Raw genomic sequence first — 22284 nt, forward strand, 5'->3', positions numbered from 1 at the left:
TTTTGAACTGAATTGACGAGTATGACATTTGATGTTTCCTTTGACCCCTGGCTCCTGATCCTGTCCTCGTTGACCGCTGTGACCTTGGCTCGTGGTCCCGGTGGAACATGCGCGATCAGCGGCCGCGCCTGCCACCCTACATTTTCGCGCGCACGCAACACAATCATATGGCGATAGTTCCTATTCGTTCGGTCATTCACTCGTTCAGAGGAAAACACATAAAAGAAGACCGGTTTTCGCCGCTCATTCAGTCTATCGCTGACGGCTGAGAAGTGAACGTTAAATTTTGTATTCCATTTTTATCTACGCTTAACGATAACTTTGTGTTTTGATAAATATAAATATTTTGAAGAAGATGGCTGAAAATAATTCGAACAATCACAGCAATGGCGCGAGTGATGGTAAGTTTATTATATGGAGTTGCATTATTGCATGATAAACAGATGCCGTTGCATGGGTCTGCGAGCTTTGTACTTTTAATTCATGGAAAACGATTATTATTTCAATCATGGCATCAGTAACCCACTTTGGCGCTGTCATTGACTGACAGTGATGAAACAGTAAATATTATTAGATAAATAATTATTTGTAGCAAGTGGCATTCAAGGAAAACTTAAAGCTGTACCTATTAGCTGTACCTAGTAAGTGTTGTCTGTGAAGGTTACTTTGCGTAGGTACCGTCCTTTTATTACTAGCACTTTATAATAAAAATATCTCGAGACACAAGTGCTTACATTGTGCACATTTTTTTTTTGTTTATTTTGTAGTGAATACTTAGCTAGTAATATTGTTGTGTTTTGTTCTCTGTATACTTAGTGACCGCAGACTTTTTTTCAAATCGTTACTGTCTCCTGTCCGCCCGTGCTATTCACAACTCACGTCGGACCTGTGTCAATAAAAACCTGCTTTCAGAACAAATAAACGAATCTAAAGGGTGTGCGATGAAGCCGCGTTCGCAGCTATATAATTTCCAAAGATCACATCATTCACATCTTTATAAATAAATACTAAAATTCTAGCTGCTGCACCTGAATTAATGACTTTCGCTAAGTCCTGCCATCGCTTACAATATTAATGCTACAGTGATTAATATGCTCTATCAGTTAGATATCACTGTATACCTACGTATTATCTACATGCGAATGTTTCGAGCAGTCACTATCTCTGTTGAAAGTACATGTGATATTCACATTAGATGAAATTGTAACTGACATAGACACACTTTATTCCTTGAAGTTTATGCATAATTAAATAACAATGATTATCGCTTACCTACTTATAGTTTATAACTACGTAGGCCTGACGATAATGGCTACCTACCTGTGAGACGCAACTTTTGGTGTAGAAAAAAAATGTATAGTACAAATAATGCTTTAGGGCCGTCCAAAGACTCTGTCGGGCTGCGGGATTGTTCGGAAGGTAATCGCGCGCTTTAAAATGGCCTGTAGCAGGGACCGAGTTAAGTTCGACTCAGTATAATATGTCTGACACTCTCTTCCATTGCATCCGCAGTAGAATGGGTCATCTGATGATTTCCCATCTCAAAAAAGAAATGCTATCCTGTAGATTTAAATCTGTAAACAGCCAACAACCTCAAAAAAATGCTTGGACTAGTTATTAAGCCTTAAATTATAGCCCTGGTTTATTTACTTGATGTTTGTTTACTAAACACAACTTGGGCTTTCAACGAATAGGTAATCCAAACCGAACATAACTTTGACTGCAATATAAACAGATAGGTAAGTCAGTAAAAGTATTGTTAGAACCATGAATAATTGGGTCTACTGTTAACATACATACATACATAATATATATATTACTGACGTGATCGGCATTTTAAGGCTTCTAGAAATGGATAAGCATGTAGTTAGTTGCATATCTATACCAATTACCAGAATAACCTCTTGGAACACAAAGAGCTGAAATAAACATGAAATATTGTGTAACCCATGTAGGGAAGGAAATTTATGTGGAAAACTTTGGTATAAAAATGATGTAGCAGATTTGATCGGCACGTAGTTCGAAGGCCACGGTCGTAGTTAGCCGAGAGCGAGTAGCGGGAACACAGATGCTAGTCTGCGTTCGGCGTGGTCACACCATGAGTAGAGATGAGTCCGATATCATGTCACATGTTAAAATCATCGATATTTTAAAATCATTTCATCATGCAATGACAACGACAAAATCATCAATGCTTTTAAATCATTACTCGAATCGAATGACAATGAATGAATTGAATGCCAACTTCGGTGATTTTCGGCCGTTTCGCTCGGCCCCGCTCGGGTGTGCTCGGTCGCAATCGCAATGCGCAGCGGCGGCCCGGCGGCGGGCGGTTCGAATCGCAACGTTGCGACACTTATGTGTGACTGTTGCGAGGCTTGCCCGATCGTATGACTGGGCGCACGGAACGGCAACAATTCTTTCACTTCGTTGTTTAAGTTTGCGCGCGAACTTGACTCGAAAGGTTGTTTTTTTGTGAATCATTGTTTTGGATTGAACTTTTGATTAGGAAAGGACGAGCATCCTTACCTAATTTTATTTTACGCGTACGAACTTACGAAGTACGTAGTGTAATTTGTTAATTGACTTATGCCGTAGTAAATATTGAAGTGTATTACAAATTTTAAAACCAAGTTAGTATTTGCAGTTTGTGCCTAAAATATTAAAAACGTATGGTAGGTACTTAACGTTCTTATTTAATGAGTGGTTACAGTTTACCTAAATACCTATTAATAAAAAATGGCATCAACTTTAAGAAAAACATCCAACGTCTGGGTACATTTTGACATTGAATCCGTTGGTGAAAAGACAGCAGTGTGTAAACTGTGCAGGGTAAAATTATCCTATAAAACTTCCTCAACAAATTTAAAAAAACATATTTTAAGAAAACATCCTACGGTTGAAATTCAAGATGAACGTAGGAACATGGGTATGCACCAAAACAGTTCAGAACAACGTTTGGAACAGGAAGCTGGCCCTTCTAATCAAGCAGGATCCCAAAATCTGACTCAACAGTCTGTTGTTGCTTCTTCTGCTAGTCACTCAGCCGAGGGTAATCCGTTGCCACAACCACACATTATCCAGCAGTCTTTAGTTCGACAACCTACAATAGCTCAATTTACACAGAGAAAAAAAATTACACCATCTGAACAGGAAAGGTTGAATAGACTACTTATGAAATTGTTCATGTTAGATTTTCAACCATTCAGTATTGTGGAAGACGAGGGCTTTGTTGCATTTGTTCATGGTCTAAATCCCATTTACCAACTACCTAGTCGTAAGTACCTTTCAAACACTTTACTGCCATCAATGTACCAGCAAGTTTTTAATGAAACAAAAACAAAAATGACTGAAGAAGCAAAAAGTGTATGCCTTACCACAGACTGCTGGACATCAAAAGCAAATGAGTCATATATGGCCATAACAGCTCATTACATCGATCAAAACTATATTTTGAAGTCGCTTCTCCTGCAGTGTGAAGTCCTCCCTGGACATCATACCGCCATAAACTTAGCAGCTCAATTAAGAAAATGTGCATCGACTTGGAACATTACAGACAAAATTACCATAGTTGTGTCTGACAACGCGAGTAACATAGTCTCCGCTATCACGACTGAGCTGAATTGGCGCCATTTTGGGTGTTATGCACACAGTTTAAATTTAATTGTCAAGAGTGGATTAAGCGTTGAAAATTTGCAACAGACAATCACCAAAGTGAAGAACATTGTATCTTTTTACAAACGTAGCCCTTTGGCCACAGAAAAGTTTGTAAAATATCAGGTCCAACAATCGGAGGCAAAAACAGCAAAAAAACTCACTCAGTCTGTGGAAACTCGATGGAACTCTGACTTTCATATGCTGCAAAGGTTTCTTGAACTTAGAGAGGCTGTAACTGCAACACTTCCACTCAGCAACTTCAAAGGTACATATCTTGAAGACAATGATTGGAAAATTATTCAAGATTTGCAGTGCGTGCTTAAACCCTTCGATGAAGTGTCTACGCGTATGAGTGGAGAAAAATATTTGACGGGTGGAGAAGTGATTCCAATCACACAGTGTCTTTGCAAACATTAGAAACTCTAGAGTTGAGAGAGTTGCATGATGTTGTGAAATTGGTTTTAAAAAAGCTAAAAAAGGAAACTTCGGAAAGGTTTCGCAATTTGGAATTTAGCAGAACACTTGCACTATCAACTTTTTTAGATCCGAGGTTTAAAATTTTCATGTTTCCACAACATCTGGCTGAAGAAACGAAAAAAGTTGTCATCGAATTGGTAGCTGCGTCAATTGCAAAACTAAACAATTAACTACTCCAACCCTAGCTACGACACAAAACTCGGGAAGTAATACTGAACCATCCATATGGAATTTATATAGGACAGCAATTGCGAAAATAGAGCCTAAAGGAACCCCGTTATCAAGAGCGATAGCGGAAGTTCAAAGGTACCTAGACGATGACATCCTTCTAATGGGATCGGAACACGACACTCCACTTCAGTGGTGGAAAAACCACGAACATGTTTACCCAAATTTGACGAAATTAGTTTTTACTAAGTGCTGTGTGCTGGCAACATCAGTGCCTTGTGAAAGGGTATTTTCACGAGCTGGTACCATGGTATCCGAAAGACGCACTCGCCTAGGAGTTTCAAAAGTAAAACAGCTTATGTTTTTAAACGTCAATTGTAGCCAATGAATAGGCACAACAGGCAAGAAAATGTAAATATTTGTAGATATACACATAAAAAAAAAAAAAAAAAACAAAAAGCAAAAAAAAAAAAAAAAACAAATAGGTACCAAGAAGTAAGTACCTCAATTTAATCATTGTAAATATACCAATCTTTTAAATGCGCCAAAGAAAAGCAAAATGATATTATATTTTTATTAGGTACCAGTATTATTTTGCTAGTCTTTGCCAGTCCTAAGCCTGGACAAAGCATGAAGGTAAGATTGGAATATTACTTGTAGGAAAGGTGCGTTGGTATTTACGCAACCAAGTTTTTACGCCTACTACTAAATAACAAATGATAAAGTCACTAAGCCTTTACACCGTTCCGCGATCATTTCATTTCATCTACTCATTCATTAAATCATTACTCATAATTGAAGTGCCGTGGCCCGTGATGTGCTCAAACAAAAATCATTGATGATTTTGTCATTGTTCCTGTCATCGATATTTTTTTGTCATTGTCACGCAGTCATTGATACAGAAAAATCATCACTCAGCCCATCGCTAACCATGAGGCGTGTGCTGCCACTGTTGGCGTGTCAGTGGTCGCGTCCTCGGGAGTTCCTGGGCTCACGGCGCCTTGTGTTGTCAGGTCAGATGGCGACGATCAGGAAGCTGCTGCAGGCGCGCCAGGACAAGGAGGCGGAGCTGGGCAACAAGGTGACGGTGGTGGGCGCCGGCCAGGTCGGCATGGCCACCATCTTCTCCTTGCTCACGCAGGTATGTCAGCCTTCTTTGTATTCATAAGCCTTGCGAACTTTTCTGACGTAATTTTTTGGCAACATTTTATTTTATTTCAAGCATTTATGCTATGCATGTTGTTTATTTTTTCGGGTACCTAAAACTTGTCTCACTTGTGCGCTTTTTTATTCAACTTATTTTTTTTTACAAAATAAATTAGCAACATGTTAGCTAACGGGAAAATGGAACAATTAAATTATTTTCTATAGTACCTAGTTTATTTTCTATTGATGTATTTTGTGTTATCGTTAGTGTAAATGTGTTTTTTTTTAGTTTTCCTTATTTTTTTATGCAAATATGCATACTAGGTTTAGCAAAAATGTTTTAGTTGCTACTTTAGCAGATAAATAAAAAGTAGGAACTTTGTTACTTAGTAATTATTAACCGGCTTCAAAAGGAGGAGGTTCTCAATTTGACCGTTTTTTTTTAATTTAAAATAATCATAAATTGATTGAACAATTCCATATTATTTACCTACTTGCTGAACAAATAGTATCGCGTGTGATGTATTTTACCTATGAATTATAGAATAGGGACAAAAACAAACTCGCCAATTGCAATAACTTGACTGGTGACGTTGATATCCTAAAAAACTGATTAAAATGAACAAACAATTTCGTAGCTAAGTTTAGGCATTACATCATGATTTCGAGTAGTGGGCTATTGTTGCCAAGCTAGATGTGGTTATACCTATGTGTGCCTGCATATCTGCGAGCTTATTGACGCGCGGGAACTAATCTCAGCTGGTTTTTCCTTGTTTTACGTTTATGGACTTAACGTTCGTTTTTAGGGTTCCGTACCCCCAAGGGTGAAAGGGGAACCTAATACTAAGATGTAGCTATCTGTCTGTCATATTATCTCGTGAACCGTGACAGTTAGACAGTCGAAATTTTCACTGATGACAACAAATACAAAAAATCTGATTAAAATAAGTAGGTATCCCATAAAACAAACGTAATAATTTTGCAAATGTTTGCTCGATATTGATAATAGCAATGCCTTAACTTACTTTATCTTTACTTTAAATCTAAATAATACAAAAAAAATAAAAACTCAAATTGTTTGGTGGTATTTCAAGCCAAAGCCTCGCCGTTTGCTACTCTCTATTCCAGGCACTAAGCTATCCTACTGCCTCGTTGGTCTAGTGGTCGCAAGCGCGGCTGCTGTTCTCGAGGTCTCGGGTTCGATTCCCGGGTCGGGCCGAAATCGCTTTGTGGGTTTTCTTGAACTTTCACAAAGCAGCCCGTAGTCTGGAAGTTGGTGATTGATTCACCCGTGCATCGGAGAGCACGTAAATGTCGGTTCTGCGCCTGATCTCTTTCCGGTGGTGTCGGATTGCCGTCCCATCGGGTTATGAGAGTTAAGGAATAGGGAGTGCACCTGTATCTGCGCAAATGCTCGTGCACTATAATATGTCCTGCGCAGCTGGCTGATCTCCTTACATGAGAACAGCCGCCGTGGCCGAAATCGGCCGAGGACGCCATTCCATTATCCTATCGCAGTTACCAAAGTACTGTTAGTGGCCAAATAGACCATTAGTTTTGTCGTTTTCTTGTGCTTGCGTTTAAAGATTATTGCACGGAACCCTTCGCTCCTGACTCGCTCTTGACCGGTTTTATTATCCTGCATAACTGTGTAGGTACGAAGGATAAGATTTGGCAGCTTGCTGTTTTGCAATCAATGCATATTTTACATCTTCTTTTTATTTTTCCTGACATCTTACTATGTAGTTTATTATTTTGATTACTTTAAGCACATTTAATACGTTACAGTTGAATAATATTACAAATCAGTATTCATGAGGCGTTATCCTTGAAACTGCTGCATTTTACCTGTTTATGTGTAGTTGACTTGATCAATGTAAAATGTTTGAATAGTTTTTACCGTATAAAGACTAATTGGCACTGAGCATGGCGAATATTAATTAGTTAGTTGAAGCAGGATAGCGCGACGAGCGACTGTAGTGTTACGGCAAATATAAATAAGTTTATCATTGTTTGCCTGGAGGCTAGTAATTCCCTCGGGGCGCAGGTAATCCCAACAGTATGTCTCTCTGCGATGACTCATGCACTTACTTCACTACACACGCAGGTACTTCACACTGATTCACCACCTTCAGCCATATTTCACCATAATGTCGATAGTTTTACTCTCTCTTTGAAGGGGAACTACCTTCGTTATAGGTTAGAGCCATCATTATTAAGACATCTGCCATGCTTCGACGGTTATCGCTGAATTTATTGTAATGTCTGTAGAGACGACTGAAACCTTGTGAAGGAAATTGCTATTAATCGGGCTTCGTCAATTAATTTATCTTCGGGATCGGGATACCATTTAGTTATACATTACTTACCGTTTTTGGGGTTCCGTACCCAAAGGGTAAAACTCTCTATTGTTTTCGCTCCTCTGTCCGTCCGTCTGTCACCAGGCTGTATCCCATGAACCGTAATAGTTAGAGAGTTGAAATTTTCACAGATGATGTATTTCTGTTGCCGCTACAAATAGGTACTGCTACTTGCAAATAGGTATGTACCTACTGAAAACTAAAATAAAATAAATATTTTGGGGGGCTACCATACAACCAACGTGATTCTTTTGCTCATTTCAAATAATGGTACGGAACCCTTCTTGCGCAAATCCGACTCGCACTTGGCCGGTTTTATTGCTGTACGTTTACTTTCTTGAAATCAATCCAAAATGTTCTGAAAAGTAATATCACAGGTAATATCAAGAGGCTTCAAAATTTCAGTGAGTCATGATCACAAGCGGCTCGGACGCATCGCACAAATAAACGCACTCCAGATGTTTGCAATATTTATAGATTACGGAGATAGCAACGCAAATGCTGATTTATTGACTCTGATATCAGGCGCTAAGTATGACTAATTTGTAATTGTAGCCATTTTTTTAAATATCATCTTTATTCTTGAGAGTAAACAATCGCCAATCTTTCAACACGGTATCTACTATCTAATAGGCATTTACGTGAAAGTTAGTTCTTTGTAACAGTAACAGTCTTCACTTTTTCGAACGTTTGTGTGAAATAAGTTCGTTCACTAAATGAGCAGGTCCGAGCCGCACAATGCAATAAACACAGCAAGACGTCATCACGTCAGACGAACGGCGGCCGCGTCTATTTCTACTTACGGCGAGCTAATAGACTGTGCCTCCTTATGGGGCTACGTTCATTGCCCCATGAACATGCCATCGCTAGTCTACGTACCTACTTACAGCATTCAATTCGTTGTCAATGTCAACAGTCGGTACATGTATGAATAAACAACTTTGTTGGAATTATAATTTTAATCGTTTGCATCATGATAAAGGGGCTTATCTTTCAGATTGTTCTGCTGTAGCGAATAGTCATTCCCGTGACTGCACAGCCATTCTAACAATTAGTTAATTAGCTTTATTCGAAGGCTACTATAACGCAATTTTGATAAGGGTTCATGTGATTACGATAAACATCTGACGCCCGTTAATGTACAGTACCTTATTCAGTATCTGCTCCTGTCAGTACCTAGGTAGGTACATCACATATACTACAGATACAATCTGAATAGGTACTATACTACAGATTCCAAATTGTCTAATATGGGCTTGTCAGCGAACTTATTCGTCAGGCACTCGAGCGCAGCGTGGATGCGCTCCCTAATCTAATCGCAAATACTTGGAAACTGATTATAAATGAGTATAACGTCAAATAAAAACTTCTGACTAATCGCTGGCGTATAAATAGAGCTGCGGAAATGTGAGTGCATGCGAGGACCATGCTTTATACATGCTCAACGATTGGCACAGGTACCTAAGCTTCATTATTTTGCGTTACGGGAATTTTACGAACCTCTGCTGATAATATTATTGTATAAAGTTAATACCATGGTTCGCTAAAATTGGCCATTCAAGAAAATCATAAAGTAATAAGGTAAAGCCTCAGAGAGCATTCCGTGATACTGATATCGGTCACCATGCGACAAAGGCTAGCAATAATATTGATAAAAAAACCTACTTAAATAAAACCGGCCAAGTGCGAGTCGGACTCACACAAGAAGGGTTCCGTAGCATTATTTATAAAACGGACAAAAAAGTCTCGTTTGTTGTATGGGAGTCCCCCGTGTTGTTATAGCGGCAACAAAAATACATCATCGGTGAAAATTTCAGCTCTCTAACTATAACGGTTCATGAGATACAGTTTAGTGACAGACAGACGGACGGACAGAGGAGCGAAAACAATAGAGTCCCGTTTTACCCTTTGGATACGGAACCCTAAACAACATAACAATAAAAAAAATGAAAATGGGTCCAGACGTATTTGAGTAATCGGTGAAAAAAAGATCCCGATGAATTCGTCGCGATTTTTCTCTTTCACAAAAAGGAGGTTCTCAATCCTAACTTAGGAGAATCGGGCCCCAGGCCACGACGTGACGTTAGGTACGTTTGTATGCCTTTTTGAATTGGAACTGATATGGCCATTGCTGTGACGTTGCAGGGCGTTACTAACAACATCGCGCTGGTGGACACCAACGAGGACAAGCTCAAGGGCGAGATGATGGACCTGCAGCACGGATCCGCCTTCCTCTACAACGCCAACATCCAGGCCGGCGCAGGTACAGAATACTTGTAAATGGCACAACTGTTTCAAATCACAAAATAAATACATTTAAATTGTTCTGTCTCATCACAGATTACGAGATAACTGCGAACTCTCAGATTTGCGTCATAGCGGCCGGTGTGAGGCAGAAGGAGGGCGAGGATCGCCGCAACCTGGTGCAGAGGAATGTTCAAGTGCTTAAGGGTATTGTACCTAAGGTAAATTTGATCTTTAAGTTACCTTCATCTTATGAATACGATTGCAAACACTGGTACTCAGCTGAATCCGGTTAGACTGGAAGCCGACCCCAACATAGTTGGGAAAAGGCTCGGGAGATGATGATCTTTTGAATACGATCCAAAAGAATCGGGTCACATTGAAGCTCCCAATAATACTTTCTAATCAATTTAGTGCTTCGTGCGTGCATGCGTCGTTGAATAGTTGAATGATATATCCACAGCTTCTGCAATACAGTCCGAACGCGATCCTGCTGATCGCCAGCAACCCTGTGGACGTGCTGACGTACGTGTCGTGGCGCATCAGCGGCCTGCCCCGTCACCGCGTGCTGGGCTCCGGCACCAACCTAGACTCGGCGCGGTTCCGCTACCTGCTCTCACAGAAGCTGGGCATCGCGCCAACCTCCTGCCATGCCTACATCATAGGAGAACACGGCGATAGCAGCGGTGCGTATCACACAATCACCTGTCATTATAAGCATTCGTTTATAGTGCTCATTTAGAGAATGCATGTAAAGTTACCTCAATGCAAGTTTCATAATATAATTCAGATCACTTCGCTTACGTACGAGTACCACCAGTATGTACGAATGCGACAGCTTCAGCTGCGTTTACATTGACGCCAATAACTTCTATCCTTAAAAAAATGATTTGGCTGAATGCCAGGCAGCATTAGCGAACGTATTAATACTGGATAAACAACACCGCTCTACTAGAAGCAGTCGTAATATAATCAAGATTGATGAATCCCCCAGTGCCGGTGTGGTCGAGCGTGAACATCGCAGGCGTGAGGCTGCGGGACCTCAACCAGAACTTCGGTCTGGAGACGGACGAGGAGAACTGGCAGGAGACTCACACGCAGGTGGTGCAGAGCGCGTACGAGGTCATCAAGCTGAAGGGGTACACCTCGTGGGCCATCGGCCTGTCGCTCACGCAGCTCATCAAGGCCATCCTCACCAACGCCACCAGCGTGCATGCCGTCACTACTTGTGTGCAGGTTGGCGACTCATTTTTATCCACATTTTCTTACTTGTCTTCTCAAAAACACTATCTGCCTGGTGTATTTCCTACAGTGTTGCGGTCGCTATTGAGTTTGTGTGTTTTAGATAAAGCGACTGCCTATATAAGGTCATGTTTGTGATCGTGTAATAAAGTGTGTTGTGTGTGGTTAGGGCGAGCACGGCATCACGGACGAGGTGTTCCTGTCGCTGCCGTGCGTGCTGGGCCGCAACGGCGTGCTGGACGTCATCCGGCAGCCGCTGTCCGACACGGAGCGCAAGCAGATGTACCAGTCCGCCAGCGTCATGGCCGACCTGCAGGCTAAGATCGTCTTCTAAACACGCCTCGCCCAGCGAACATAATCCTGTTGCGCTCCTATCAGGATATACTGCATTTATCTCGCAAATTTTGACTGAATTGGACGAAACGTGTTTTGTCTATCATTATGAATTTTCTACTTATAAACGTGTTGACGTCTGTGTAGTGTTAGTTTAAATTAAATTTATTTACATGAGTACTTTATACGGTATTAAAATAACCTTTTGTATTGTTAGACAATTATCTTTCAGCTGTAAGCTGTTTGTATCTAGCTGTGACTGTACAAGCCAACGATCTTTACATAGAAGTAGGTACATCTACTAAAATAAGATAGTTTCACTAATAATTTAAATAAATAGCTATATTTACTTTCAGTATTAATAATTACCAACTTCTGGAAGTAGTTATAAGTTTCTCGTGAGTGATAGTAAATACCACAAACAGTAATTTCATTGTTTTAAGTACTTTATAAACCGTTCAGAAACCACTTGTCAAATTAATTCATATTTTTGTAACTAAATATAGGAAGAAAATTGACTATTTGGCTTTAAATCAACATGAATTGATGAAAATAGCAAACATGTTGACCATGTTTTTGTGATTATATAAACTCATATATATATATATATATATATATTTATTAACCTTTTCTAAGCTCCATACTGATAAGGAAAGAGAAGTGTTTAGAGATACACAAGTGAACGTGAAGAAATATCATTATTTAGTCCGTTATGAGTATCATCATCATCCTGCCAGAATCCCAATAAATTGTGTTTAGGGCCGGCACATGTTCTCTTCTTCCTTACTCTTTATCTGCCGTTCTTGGTGTATCATGATGTCAAATAAGTAATGCTGATAACTTAACGCTTGTCTATCATTTTCAAAGCACTTTTATGTTACAGGTTATGTTTCATTATTTATGAATAAATGTTGCTTATAAATGTGACTATGTTTCATTTATTTTAATAGTTTAATGTATTGCAAAAGTTCCAATGAACCCAGTAACAGTGGATGTCTAAATTTCAGCAATGGTGATGATGAAAACGTATCCTGAAACCCTATGTCATTCGAGGCTTAGACCAGTTTCACAATAATTTTATTATTTTTTACAATATCGTTTAATTTTATTTTGTGCTATTCGATTTTACCTATATATCTAAGGGTTGATTAAAACACAGCAGTTTTTTTTTTCAAAATTATGTAATACGATTTTATAATATACATCAGCTTTAGACAATATGATATCTGTAGAAATGACACTGATGGGTAGCTTGCTTATTGATACACATTGAAGGCCCTAGGGGAGCACGCGGCGTGGACCGGTTCACATGTGTCACAGCTTTGTTCCACGACAAGACTCGTTCTCACTCCGACACTCACAGAATAGTTACATATTTGATCCCTCGAGGCAAATGTACACGTATTTAGTGGCAAAACGATTATATCGCTGGTGTGCGTCAACGTGAGTCAGGTTTGTGCGCGTGACACAGCGGGAGCTGACACCTTGTATGTAGGACACACGGCTTCTAAGTGATCACAGATCATAAAGGCGTTGTCTTGTATGACGACCCATTACTGTCAATCAATACATTTGAACATTTACATCATTTGATATTTTTATAGTTAAAATCATATAATAGGTATTAATCATTTCATTTTGATAAAATCACATACGAATGCCAATGTTCAAATGAGCACGGTGAATCTATAAAAGGAAAGTAAAATCATGCATAATTACGGTACCTATTTCCATACATAAATGATCGGATGCAAGCCCACTTGTATGTCATTCTGTTTACAATTAAAAAGCAGTATACATTGTCTTAGTGTTTCCTTTATAATATTTGATTGTTGCATATAAACATACATTGTCCAAAGTAATACTTGACTTACAATATCTAACGTTAGGAGTAACATTCGGAAGGCGTGGTCGCCTGGGCAGAGCTCGGCAGTGTAGCGTACATTCCATCGTTAAAACTATCATATACTAAAACATTATATAGGTATCTCACGAATATAAAATAATGCGTCGCGATACATCAAACATACACGAATTAAAGTTTGCATTTTGGTCACAAATTAAGACGAAGAACGACGCACTAAAACTTAATTCTATATACATTTCATTAGTGTATAATCAATTTATTTCATTTATTTAACAAGTATTACGATAAGATTAGGAATAAGCAGCAAAAATTCATTTTAGCATAAATCACAGACACTTTTCTTTAATCGGCCACTTTAGGAATAATATTAAAAGTTAACAAATCGCCAACAGCTCTCCATTGGTTAACTCGGTCCACATCGGTCGCGCTGACTGGGCGACCGACCGGTCGTAATTTTAAACATGACATGCTTCAAGTCGACAAACAAATTTCAAGTAACTAAAATACCAAACTGAATAGGTGGGCACATTGACTATAGAACAATTACAGTAAGTAACTACAGCTATTGAGTGAATAATGAATAAGATCTACATTTGGCCAGCGCCTTTGTTCCTTAAATACTTACAATGTTGGCTACAAGAAGGTTGTTTTCTAACTAACATTGTCGGGCAATGTTCAGCTAGCGCCTCGAATGATAATATCAGTTCGGGAAGCGAGGCGTCAGTAGCGCAGTGGCGAGGCACGCCGCGGTATTCAGCAGTAGTGTGCGAGGCAGTCGGCGGCGCGTCAGGTGTCGCTGGGCGAGCGCAGCGAGTGCAGCGCGTTGCCGTGCCCCGCCGGCCGCCGCCGGTCCAGGAACGTCTTCAGCTGCGTCGCCGACAGTGCCGTCGCCGGCGCCTGCCAAGTGCCACATATACTCATTGCAAGTCAAGCTTCAATCCGGTTCAATAGCGGAGGGAACTTATCTACTACATATGCATAATGCAAACATTAAATCATTATACAACGTGTTACAATGGTTGGTACTCGTAAAACCGAAAGGGGGTTAAATGGCCCCTTATAAACAGTCAATGAACCTTTTTTTCACATTATTTTATCGCTTTTTTAATATTTTTGTAACACTTTGTTTAAGTAGGTATGATTCAGAAAGAAGTATTCCTTGATGCCAGCACGTATTGTGAAAGTTCTGTTTCTGGAGTCCTAACTGTTACTACTTTCGATCCTGGCAAACAGAAAAAAGTTTATATTTCATAATAATGGGGGTACAAAGCTGTAGGATGTAAGGGTGGCTGACCTCGTCGAACCAGGGATCTGCGAGCGCGTCCTTGGGCGTGAGGCGGCGCTGCGGCGCGGGCTCGAGCAGGCCGCGGATGAGCGCCTGCGCGCGCTCCGCCACGCCCGCCCAGTGCTCCGGGGGGAAGCAGTAGTCGCACTTGATGATGTTCGCCGTCGTCTCCTCGATCGACTCGTCCAGGAACGGCGACAGCTACGTCATTACAAATACGAATGCTAATTAGTATAGTATTTGTGAAGGGACTCTTGATCAAAATGTAAACATCAATTAATTAAAATCTAATTAATAGCTTTGAAAAATATCAAGACTCGTAACTGATTTAAAAAGCCATCTTTGTTTCACTATACAATTTACGTTTGATTTTGATGTGTAGTTTTTATATAATACTAGCTGACCCAACAAACTTCGTATCGTTTAAACCTTCCCCGGACCTCTACAAACATTTTAAAACCAAAATTAACCAAATCGGTCCAGCCATTCTCGAGTCTTAGTGAGACTAACGAACAGCAATTCATTTTTATATATAAGATGTTGGACCAAATGAGTAAATGAGTGTCAGTTACCCCTGTGAGGAATACGTATAGGAAGACCCCGGCGGCCCAGGCGTCCCAGGCAGTGGCGGGCGGCCGGCCCAGCACGCACTCGGGCGGCGCGAACTCGAGCTGCGCCGGCGCAGGCGGGAGCACCTCGCGCGCCGCCGTGCCTGCGCCGCCCTCACCCGTCTCCACCGCCGAGCCCAGGTCCACCAGCTTCAGCTGGGGAACAGCTCCGCCTAACTCCACCAGAATGTTTTCGGGCTGGAAAGTATAGGGATATGTAATGTAGAGTAAATTCCAACGTGAGAGAAGAGAAATATCCATTAAATGCGCGAGGAATTGTAATGCTTGTGTACCCTGACGTCGAGATGCGCGACGTTGATGGAGTGCAGCCAGTCGAGCGCGGACAGCAGCTGGCGCGTGTGCAGCGCGACCTGGTGCTGCGTGTAGAGGTGCGCGTGCGCCGCCGCCCAGTCCAGCAGCGCGCCGCCGCCCACCAGCTCCAGCACCAGCGTGTGCGCGCCGGCGCGCGGCACCTCCGCGAACAGCGCCAGCGCGCGCGCCACCGCGCCGTGCGCGCTGCGCGACAGCAGCCGGTACTCGCGCACTGCGTCCGCGCCGCGCCCCGCCACCACCTGCCATCGTGTTACACCCAACATGAACGTGGACGAACGCCCCCCATCCACGACTATTATTATTGCGTACAAATTATGGATGAATTATTTGAAAGACAATATGGCTAGAAAGAATGTTGCTTGTGAGACGTCTGATACGATACGATGATGGAATTTTGCGTCGATGCCAAATAAAAATGAGATTCAGGGACAAGCATAATGATAAATCACATAATGTAAGCTGACCTGCTTCAATGCGACTCGCTGTCCGGTGCCCGTGTCTCTGGCGGCAAGCACGCGGGCGGTGCGGCCGCGGCCGATCTCCTCCTCCACGCTGTACCGGCGCGCGAACTGCTCGCGCTGCCAGGCGCCGCCGCCGCCGCACGCCGCCGGCCCCGACGCGGGCCCCGGCGCGCCGCTGCGGCTGCAGATCAGCCGGAAGCTGTACTGTCCCGCGGGCAGCTCCTCCAGCGCCAGTGTGTTGGCGGCGGCGGGCGTCTCTGTGGCGCGCCTCCACTCGCCCTCGCCCACGCGGCAGTACTCCAGGTGCGCGGGCGCCGGCTCGTCCCACTGCACGACGAGGCCGCCGCCCGGGTGCGCGCGCACGGCGGGCACGCCCGGCGCGCCGCCCGCGCCCACTGTCAGCCGCGCCGAGCTCTGCACGCCGCCCAGCTCGTTGCTGACCAGGCAGCAGTAGACGCCGGCGTCGGACGCACGGCACGCGTGTATCGTCAGAGTGGCGAGCCCGTCCGGACTCATGGTGATGGCGAAGCGGCCGCCGTGGCGCAGCGCGCGCGTCTCCGGCGCTGTCTTGCGCCACGAGGCGGTGGCGCGAGTGGCGCCGGCGCGGCACGCCAGCGTGGCGGTGGCGCCGGGTGCGGCGGTCACGTCGGCCGCCGGCTCGCACAGCTCGGGCGCGCGCAGCTCGGTGACGACGCCGTCGCTGGGCTCGCTGGAGGCGCCGGGCGCGGCGGCGCCGGCGCTGGCGCCTCGCCGCAGCTTGATGCCCCACGGCCGCTTGGACAAGCCCTGTCGTACGAGACGGTGAGGTGGCGCTGCCGACGGGGAGCCCGCGCCACAAGCGTCGCATGCATGCTCACCCGCGCCCCGCACGTCGGCATCGTCCGGTTACATTGGTTACATCTACTATTTACAATGAATAACTTAAAGTCAAGGGCGGTAATTCCATATCACTTAGCACAAGAGCTGCGCGTCAGTCAAACGGCCCGCTATCACAGTCTATATTAGAAATGCATTCTCGTGTTTATCATACCTACAACAAAAGAAATATAGACAAGCGTTAAAATAATACATGCAACAAATAAGATAAAGCAAAACACCCAAGAGTGAATTATGAAGTGTGAAAATAATATTAAATACATAAAATAAGTAAAATAAGCAGAATAAAAAAATAGCTAAAGGAAATTTAAATTTGATTAGAGAAAGTGGACAAAAACTGTTTCTATAAAGTAAATTTGGTCAAAGTTGTATATCGCAACTTTTACAGTGGTATGTACTTGAGTCAACAGTCATAATTCGGTAAGTGCAGTGACGAAATGAAGTTTCACGTAAGGACGACTGTCAACTGGCAACAATGTCTCAAGCAACAAACATTTGTATCGACCAGCATCGTTGTTTACTTAACACCGAGTCTTGTCACATTGAATCATCCTTCACATATGTACAAGCTAGGTGTAAAGTCTACTTTATAAGTTCTGTGCATTTAAGAAATAATTGCCACTGAGAAAGTACAGACAAGTGCAGGATTGTTTTAAGAAGCACTTATCAAAGTTCATCGTCAAATGGCCAGGCGAGTCCACGACATCTGACATTTATTGATTGGTCATATCCAGGGGTCGGAATAACGTAGATTTATTTATGTTCTTTCAAATGTTGATATTAATATGGGTGGGCTTTCCCGGGATATCTAATGGACAACCCCGTGTGGCCAAAAATATAACAACTAAATTATAATAAAAATGTCAGAGATAGACAAATAAAACAAAGATAATTAAAATACAGTTCATATAAGTTCTCATTAATTCACAATACAGATTATTGATAGTCTTAATTTTTATTAGTTTTCATTAATTTACAATACAAATAAATGATAAGTAGTCTTAACGATAAATATATTTTTATTTAAAAAAACCAGGGGATTTTTTCTGCTTTTTAAAATTAATCTTGGGGTTTGAGGCATATCCACTTTTTTCTTTCGATGTATAAAATCAGTGTAAGTACATGAATAACTCTACCTAATTCCGACCTCTGCTCATATCTGAAGCGATAGATATTTTGTCTGTTGAATACTTACTTATCCACATACTAACTCTCTTACATCAATACTGTAAATTATTAATTTCAATATGTGCAGAAGGATTGAGAAATTCTCATATTCTGACATTATGCTAATATGTCAGAAGACTGATGTAGTTTCTTCTGTCAATAGTATCATATTCGACGAAAACACGATTTTATTATTTTGGCTTTTATGCCAAAGAAATCCCTTCATATTCCAGGTGCGGCTATCAAAAAACTAGTAAAAAGATTTGGATCAAACTTAAATTGAAAATTATCTGGACAACTCACACTGAAGTGCAGTATGTAAGTATGTGTTTGTGAGCTTTCTTGCTTTCTATTACAATTTGTGTCTTGAAATATTTCTTTCAAAAAATTAAATTATAAAAACAAAACCATTACCATTAAAAACGCTAAACCCCATAAAAAGCAAAAAATAACTTTTAACACTACGTAAGAACCAACTAAAGCATGTCAGACTAAACTAAATTTTGTCGTGTCGGGGAACCGTGACATGACAAACTGGCTCTGGGAGAATTGCACAGATTGAGAAACAATAAAGATTAACCTTTGGTCATTCTAGATTTTCAGCAAAAATATAAATCGGTTTATCCGTTTCATTTCGGCATTCCCGGGTTTCATCCGCCACATCCCATTTCCAGCATCAGGTTCTCGTCAATTAGAAACATGAAGAGAACTAATCAAGACAAATTTAACGACCCCAAACTCGATCTAAAAGGCAGTTCAGGGTTACGTCTCCTATCTTCATGTCCTAACAGCAGACCAGCTCAGTGGTTAAACAAAACATTAGTGTTTCAAATTTCAGATCCCACATATGCTTGCAAGTAAACTGAACATTCCTATCACACCTAACAAACGAGCTGATGACCTTGAAGACCTGATTTCCACCAAACATAGCTAAGAACACTCTCGACTGACATTCCTTTTAAACTTTGGGAGCTACGATGCCACATACACACACACAGACTCGTAAGTTGACCAATTTTCTAGATAGTTGATCAACGCTCGGAAAATAATAAACGGCAGTTGAAATGTACTATTTAATGCAGTGAATTTTAGCTAATTGGTCAGCTTGCGGTACCTAGCCGTAACTTATTAATTAACAATATTACTACAAGTAAAATCATCCACAAATGGGCCAATCGTTGTCCAGTGTACTATTTGACGGTACACTATTATCCGTCACTTAATACAATTTTCTCTGATTGGCCGACAACATAGAGCTTTTAATCAATCAATCAAAGTACACCTCGCCTTTGTCGGATGATTTAACGGCAAGACACCGTAAATTAATCAACTTACTAAAATACATACGTTACATAGTACATTTCAAATGCCATTTATTATTTTCCGAGTACTACTAAGTTGATCAACTTACAATTCTTGTTATTTTCCGGTGACATATACAAATCACTCTCAACTTTATCGACAGATAAAGTTTTCCTGACATTACAATACCTATTGGCACATTGCAGGTAGTATGTACTAGCTTCCACCAGCGGTTTCCGCGTCATTTAGCGGAATCGGCCGGCTAAGTAACTTTTAATTTTTATACAAGCCTCTGTCCGCCTTGTTTTTTCCCAATTATGTTAGGGTCGGCTTCCAGTCTAACCGAGTAAAGCTGAGTACCAGTGCTTTACATAGTAAGAGCGACCGCCTATCTCACCAACATGACCCAGTTACCTGGGCATCCCGCCCCCCTTGGTAACACTGGTTTTCACTTTCTGGCTCCTGACGTACCTACCTGACGTCCATCTAACGTACAAGTCTACAAATTATCAGAAACTTCTCTGTTTAAAATATTTGTAGGATAAAGCTGTTAGTAGGTACCATTTCCATGCTAGGTGAGAGATAAAATTATTAGAAACCCAAGCCAGAGTCGCAGCATGTTATAGAAGTCCTACCTAGGTGAAAGCAGAAGTCTACTGAGCAGTCCGCGTATTGTAATAGCTAGATTACTTGAAGTTATTTTAGTTTATTATTCTAGTAAGTAGTTGCACGGTCCATTCGCTACTAACATTGTATTGTTGGTGTTACCCATTTCGACTGATGACTAAGTACCATCAATATATTTATTTTGATAATTTATGTGAGAGCCCATAAAATTATTCTCATTTTGAAAGTCACTTTTTTCACTTTAAAGTTTTGTTTGACTACTGTTTTGTATGTTAGAATTAAAATACTGTGCTATACGTTCTTTTATAGCCTACGATAATCTGAATATACCTGCAGAGCATCACAACGTTTGTTGTATGCTTGTCAAGCAATAAGCAGCGATGTCCCCGCGCGTACTTACATTGGGCTGCGGGGGGGAGGTGGGGCTGACGGCGGCGCTGCCCCCCTTCTTGCGGTCGTCGGCGCGCGCCGAGCTGGTCGGCAGGTTGATGGTGTTGGCCTTGGCGTGCGGCCGCTGCGTGCGCGCGCGCAGCTCCGGCGCCAGCCGCCCGCCCACCGAGGGCGGGACGCTCTCAGTCTTGCGGAGGCCGCACCAACCATCCCCTACACTATCGGGGCGGGAATAGGAACGTTAAAATCAAAATAAAACAAAAAAAAAGGGTGTACCAGCTTTCCCTGTCCACTGCGTGAGATTACTTTCTACTTGAAATGTTTTTCAACGCTGGCTGTCTTACTTGCATTCTAATTAATGGTAATGTGTACAGAGTAAATAAATCATAGGTGTGTTGTGTGAGTACATAGTAAAAGTCTCTGCACACAGAGGGCGCGGCGCGGCGGGACGGGACGGCGACGCGACACTGAGGAGTTGTAATGTACTAAATACTACGCGTCACGTCGCGTCGAACGGGACGGCTCTGTGTGGCGTCGTCCGTAATATCTAGTACATTACAACTGCTCAGTGTCGCGTCGCCGTCCCGTCCCGCCGCGCCGCGCCCGCTGTGTGCAGAGAGCTTTACTATGTACTACAAATAATGTGAGTGTGGTTTCTTCAGCAAATTTTTATTGCAAAAGTCTTTCAAGTAGAAAATAGGCGTAATAAATTTAAAAAAGTTAAATTTATATAAAGTTAACTGAAATGGTGAATGGTTAGTAATAGTTTCATGTTAGTGTAAATAAAGCTGATAAAGCTTTGGTTAGTTAGCTGATTGAGACAATATGTCTATGTTAGTAATATAGTGCAGTACATATAGAGCGCTAGGTCTGTCAGTGGGCTGCCTACTGCGCTAGGCTCGGGTCTACCCGCGCCAGGTAGACGAAGCTGGCCACCAAATCATAAACATAACGGAAATAAACAAGCATGCGGGACTAAAAGCACAAAACCACAAGCGTATTTTATTGACATTTAATGGTTACTCGTGTAACATAGTAGTCAAGTATTACAGTGTTTGTTAGTTGTTAGTATTATATACATAACTTAGGATAAAATAGGCGAATATATACATACAACGACAGTTACAAAACTATAATACCTAAGTGTCAAAATTAAAACTTTTTGGTCGCAATTGGATAGCAAAAGTTGATTCAGGTTAGTATCTAACTAAAATACATACTAGTACAGATCATGATAGCCACGATCATACGATATCGTGGAAGTGAAGCTACACATTTTATTATGAATAAGTTTACAATGTTAGCTAATTAGGAAACAAAAGGCAGGCCGTGATCGAGTCTGCGATGATACAGTCTACAGAAAGTGCTTAGTTAACTAGATAGCGATACGAAGCGGCTCTCGGCAAACAATACAATACACAACTTAGTCTGTACCTTACATACTAGTATTATAACATCCAAAGCTGATATCTAAGCATTTCATGTTAATATAGTTCAATCTTACTCACTAGCTGGAATTTCGTAAAGTTATTACATGATACATACAAATATATGTTATTCAAGGGAAAAGCAAATAAACACAAGTCTTGGCCCCTATACGTCAATAATGCACAGAGTACGGAACAAAAAGTGTTTGATGTTTCATTATGTTTGTGTCTCGGTAGGGGGTGCGACTTCACGAAGCAATCATACGGTGAGTTCGCGCTCACTCGTCTCATAACTCTGGATATTTATTATTATT

The 22284-nt window shown here is 41.7% G+C and overlaps 2 protein-coding genes across 6 annotated transcripts in view; one reads left to right on the top strand and one right to left on the bottom strand.

Annotated features, from left to right (window-relative positions):
• Nucleotides 1-241: 241 nt before the first annotated feature.
• Nucleotides 242-12554, top strand: LOC110372435 (L-lactate dehydrogenase). 2 transcript variants are annotated; one of them, XM_064036480.1, is made up of 7 exons: nt 242-401; nt 5316-5443; nt 9954-10071; nt 10149-10273; nt 10516-10738; nt 11047-11288; nt 11464-12554. In XM_064036480.1, the coding sequence occupies exons 1-7, from the start codon at nt 356-358 to the stop codon at nt 11626-11628; spliced, it is 1047 nt and encodes a 348-aa protein (XP_063892550.1). In that variant the 5' UTR covers nt 242-355; the 3' UTR covers nt 11629-12554. The 2 variants fall into 2 exon arrangements, with proteins under 2 accessions (XP_063892550.1, XP_063892543.1); XM_064036473.1 differs by lacking the exon at nt 242-401 and adding an exon at nt 1959-2095 and having other exon boundaries at nt 5231-5443.
• An 868-nt stretch (nt 12555-13422) lies between these two features.
• Nucleotides 13423-22284, bottom strand: part of LOC110372439 (kalirin) — a 140651-nt gene continuing 131789 nt past the window's right edge. For 3 of the 4 annotated variants that reach the window (XM_049837210.2, XM_049837207.2, XM_049837203.2), the window contains 6 exons: nt 20554-20761; nt 16185-16967; nt 15681-15959; nt 15352-15585; nt 14789-14980; nt 13423-14391 (listed from right to left, as the gene is read on the bottom strand). In XM_049837210.2, the coding sequence (XP_049693167.2) occupies nt 14281-14391; nt 14789-14980; nt 15352-15585; nt 15681-15959; nt 16185-16967; nt 20554-20761 (1807 nt within the window). In that variant the 3' untranslated portion in view covers nt 13423-14280. Of the gene's footprint in view, nt 14392-14788; nt 14981-15351; nt 15586-15680; nt 15960-16184; nt 17212-20553; nt 20762-22284 lie in introns of those variants that run through there. The other variant, XM_049837214.2, reaches the window with a different exon arrangement.

This window comes from Helicoverpa armigera, chromosome 1, assembly GCF_030705265.1.
Source record: "Helicoverpa armigera isolate CAAS_96S chromosome 1, ASM3070526v1, whole genome shotgun sequence".
Classification (NCBI taxonomy): Eukaryota; Metazoa; Arthropoda; class Insecta; order Lepidoptera; family Noctuidae; genus Helicoverpa; species Helicoverpa armigera.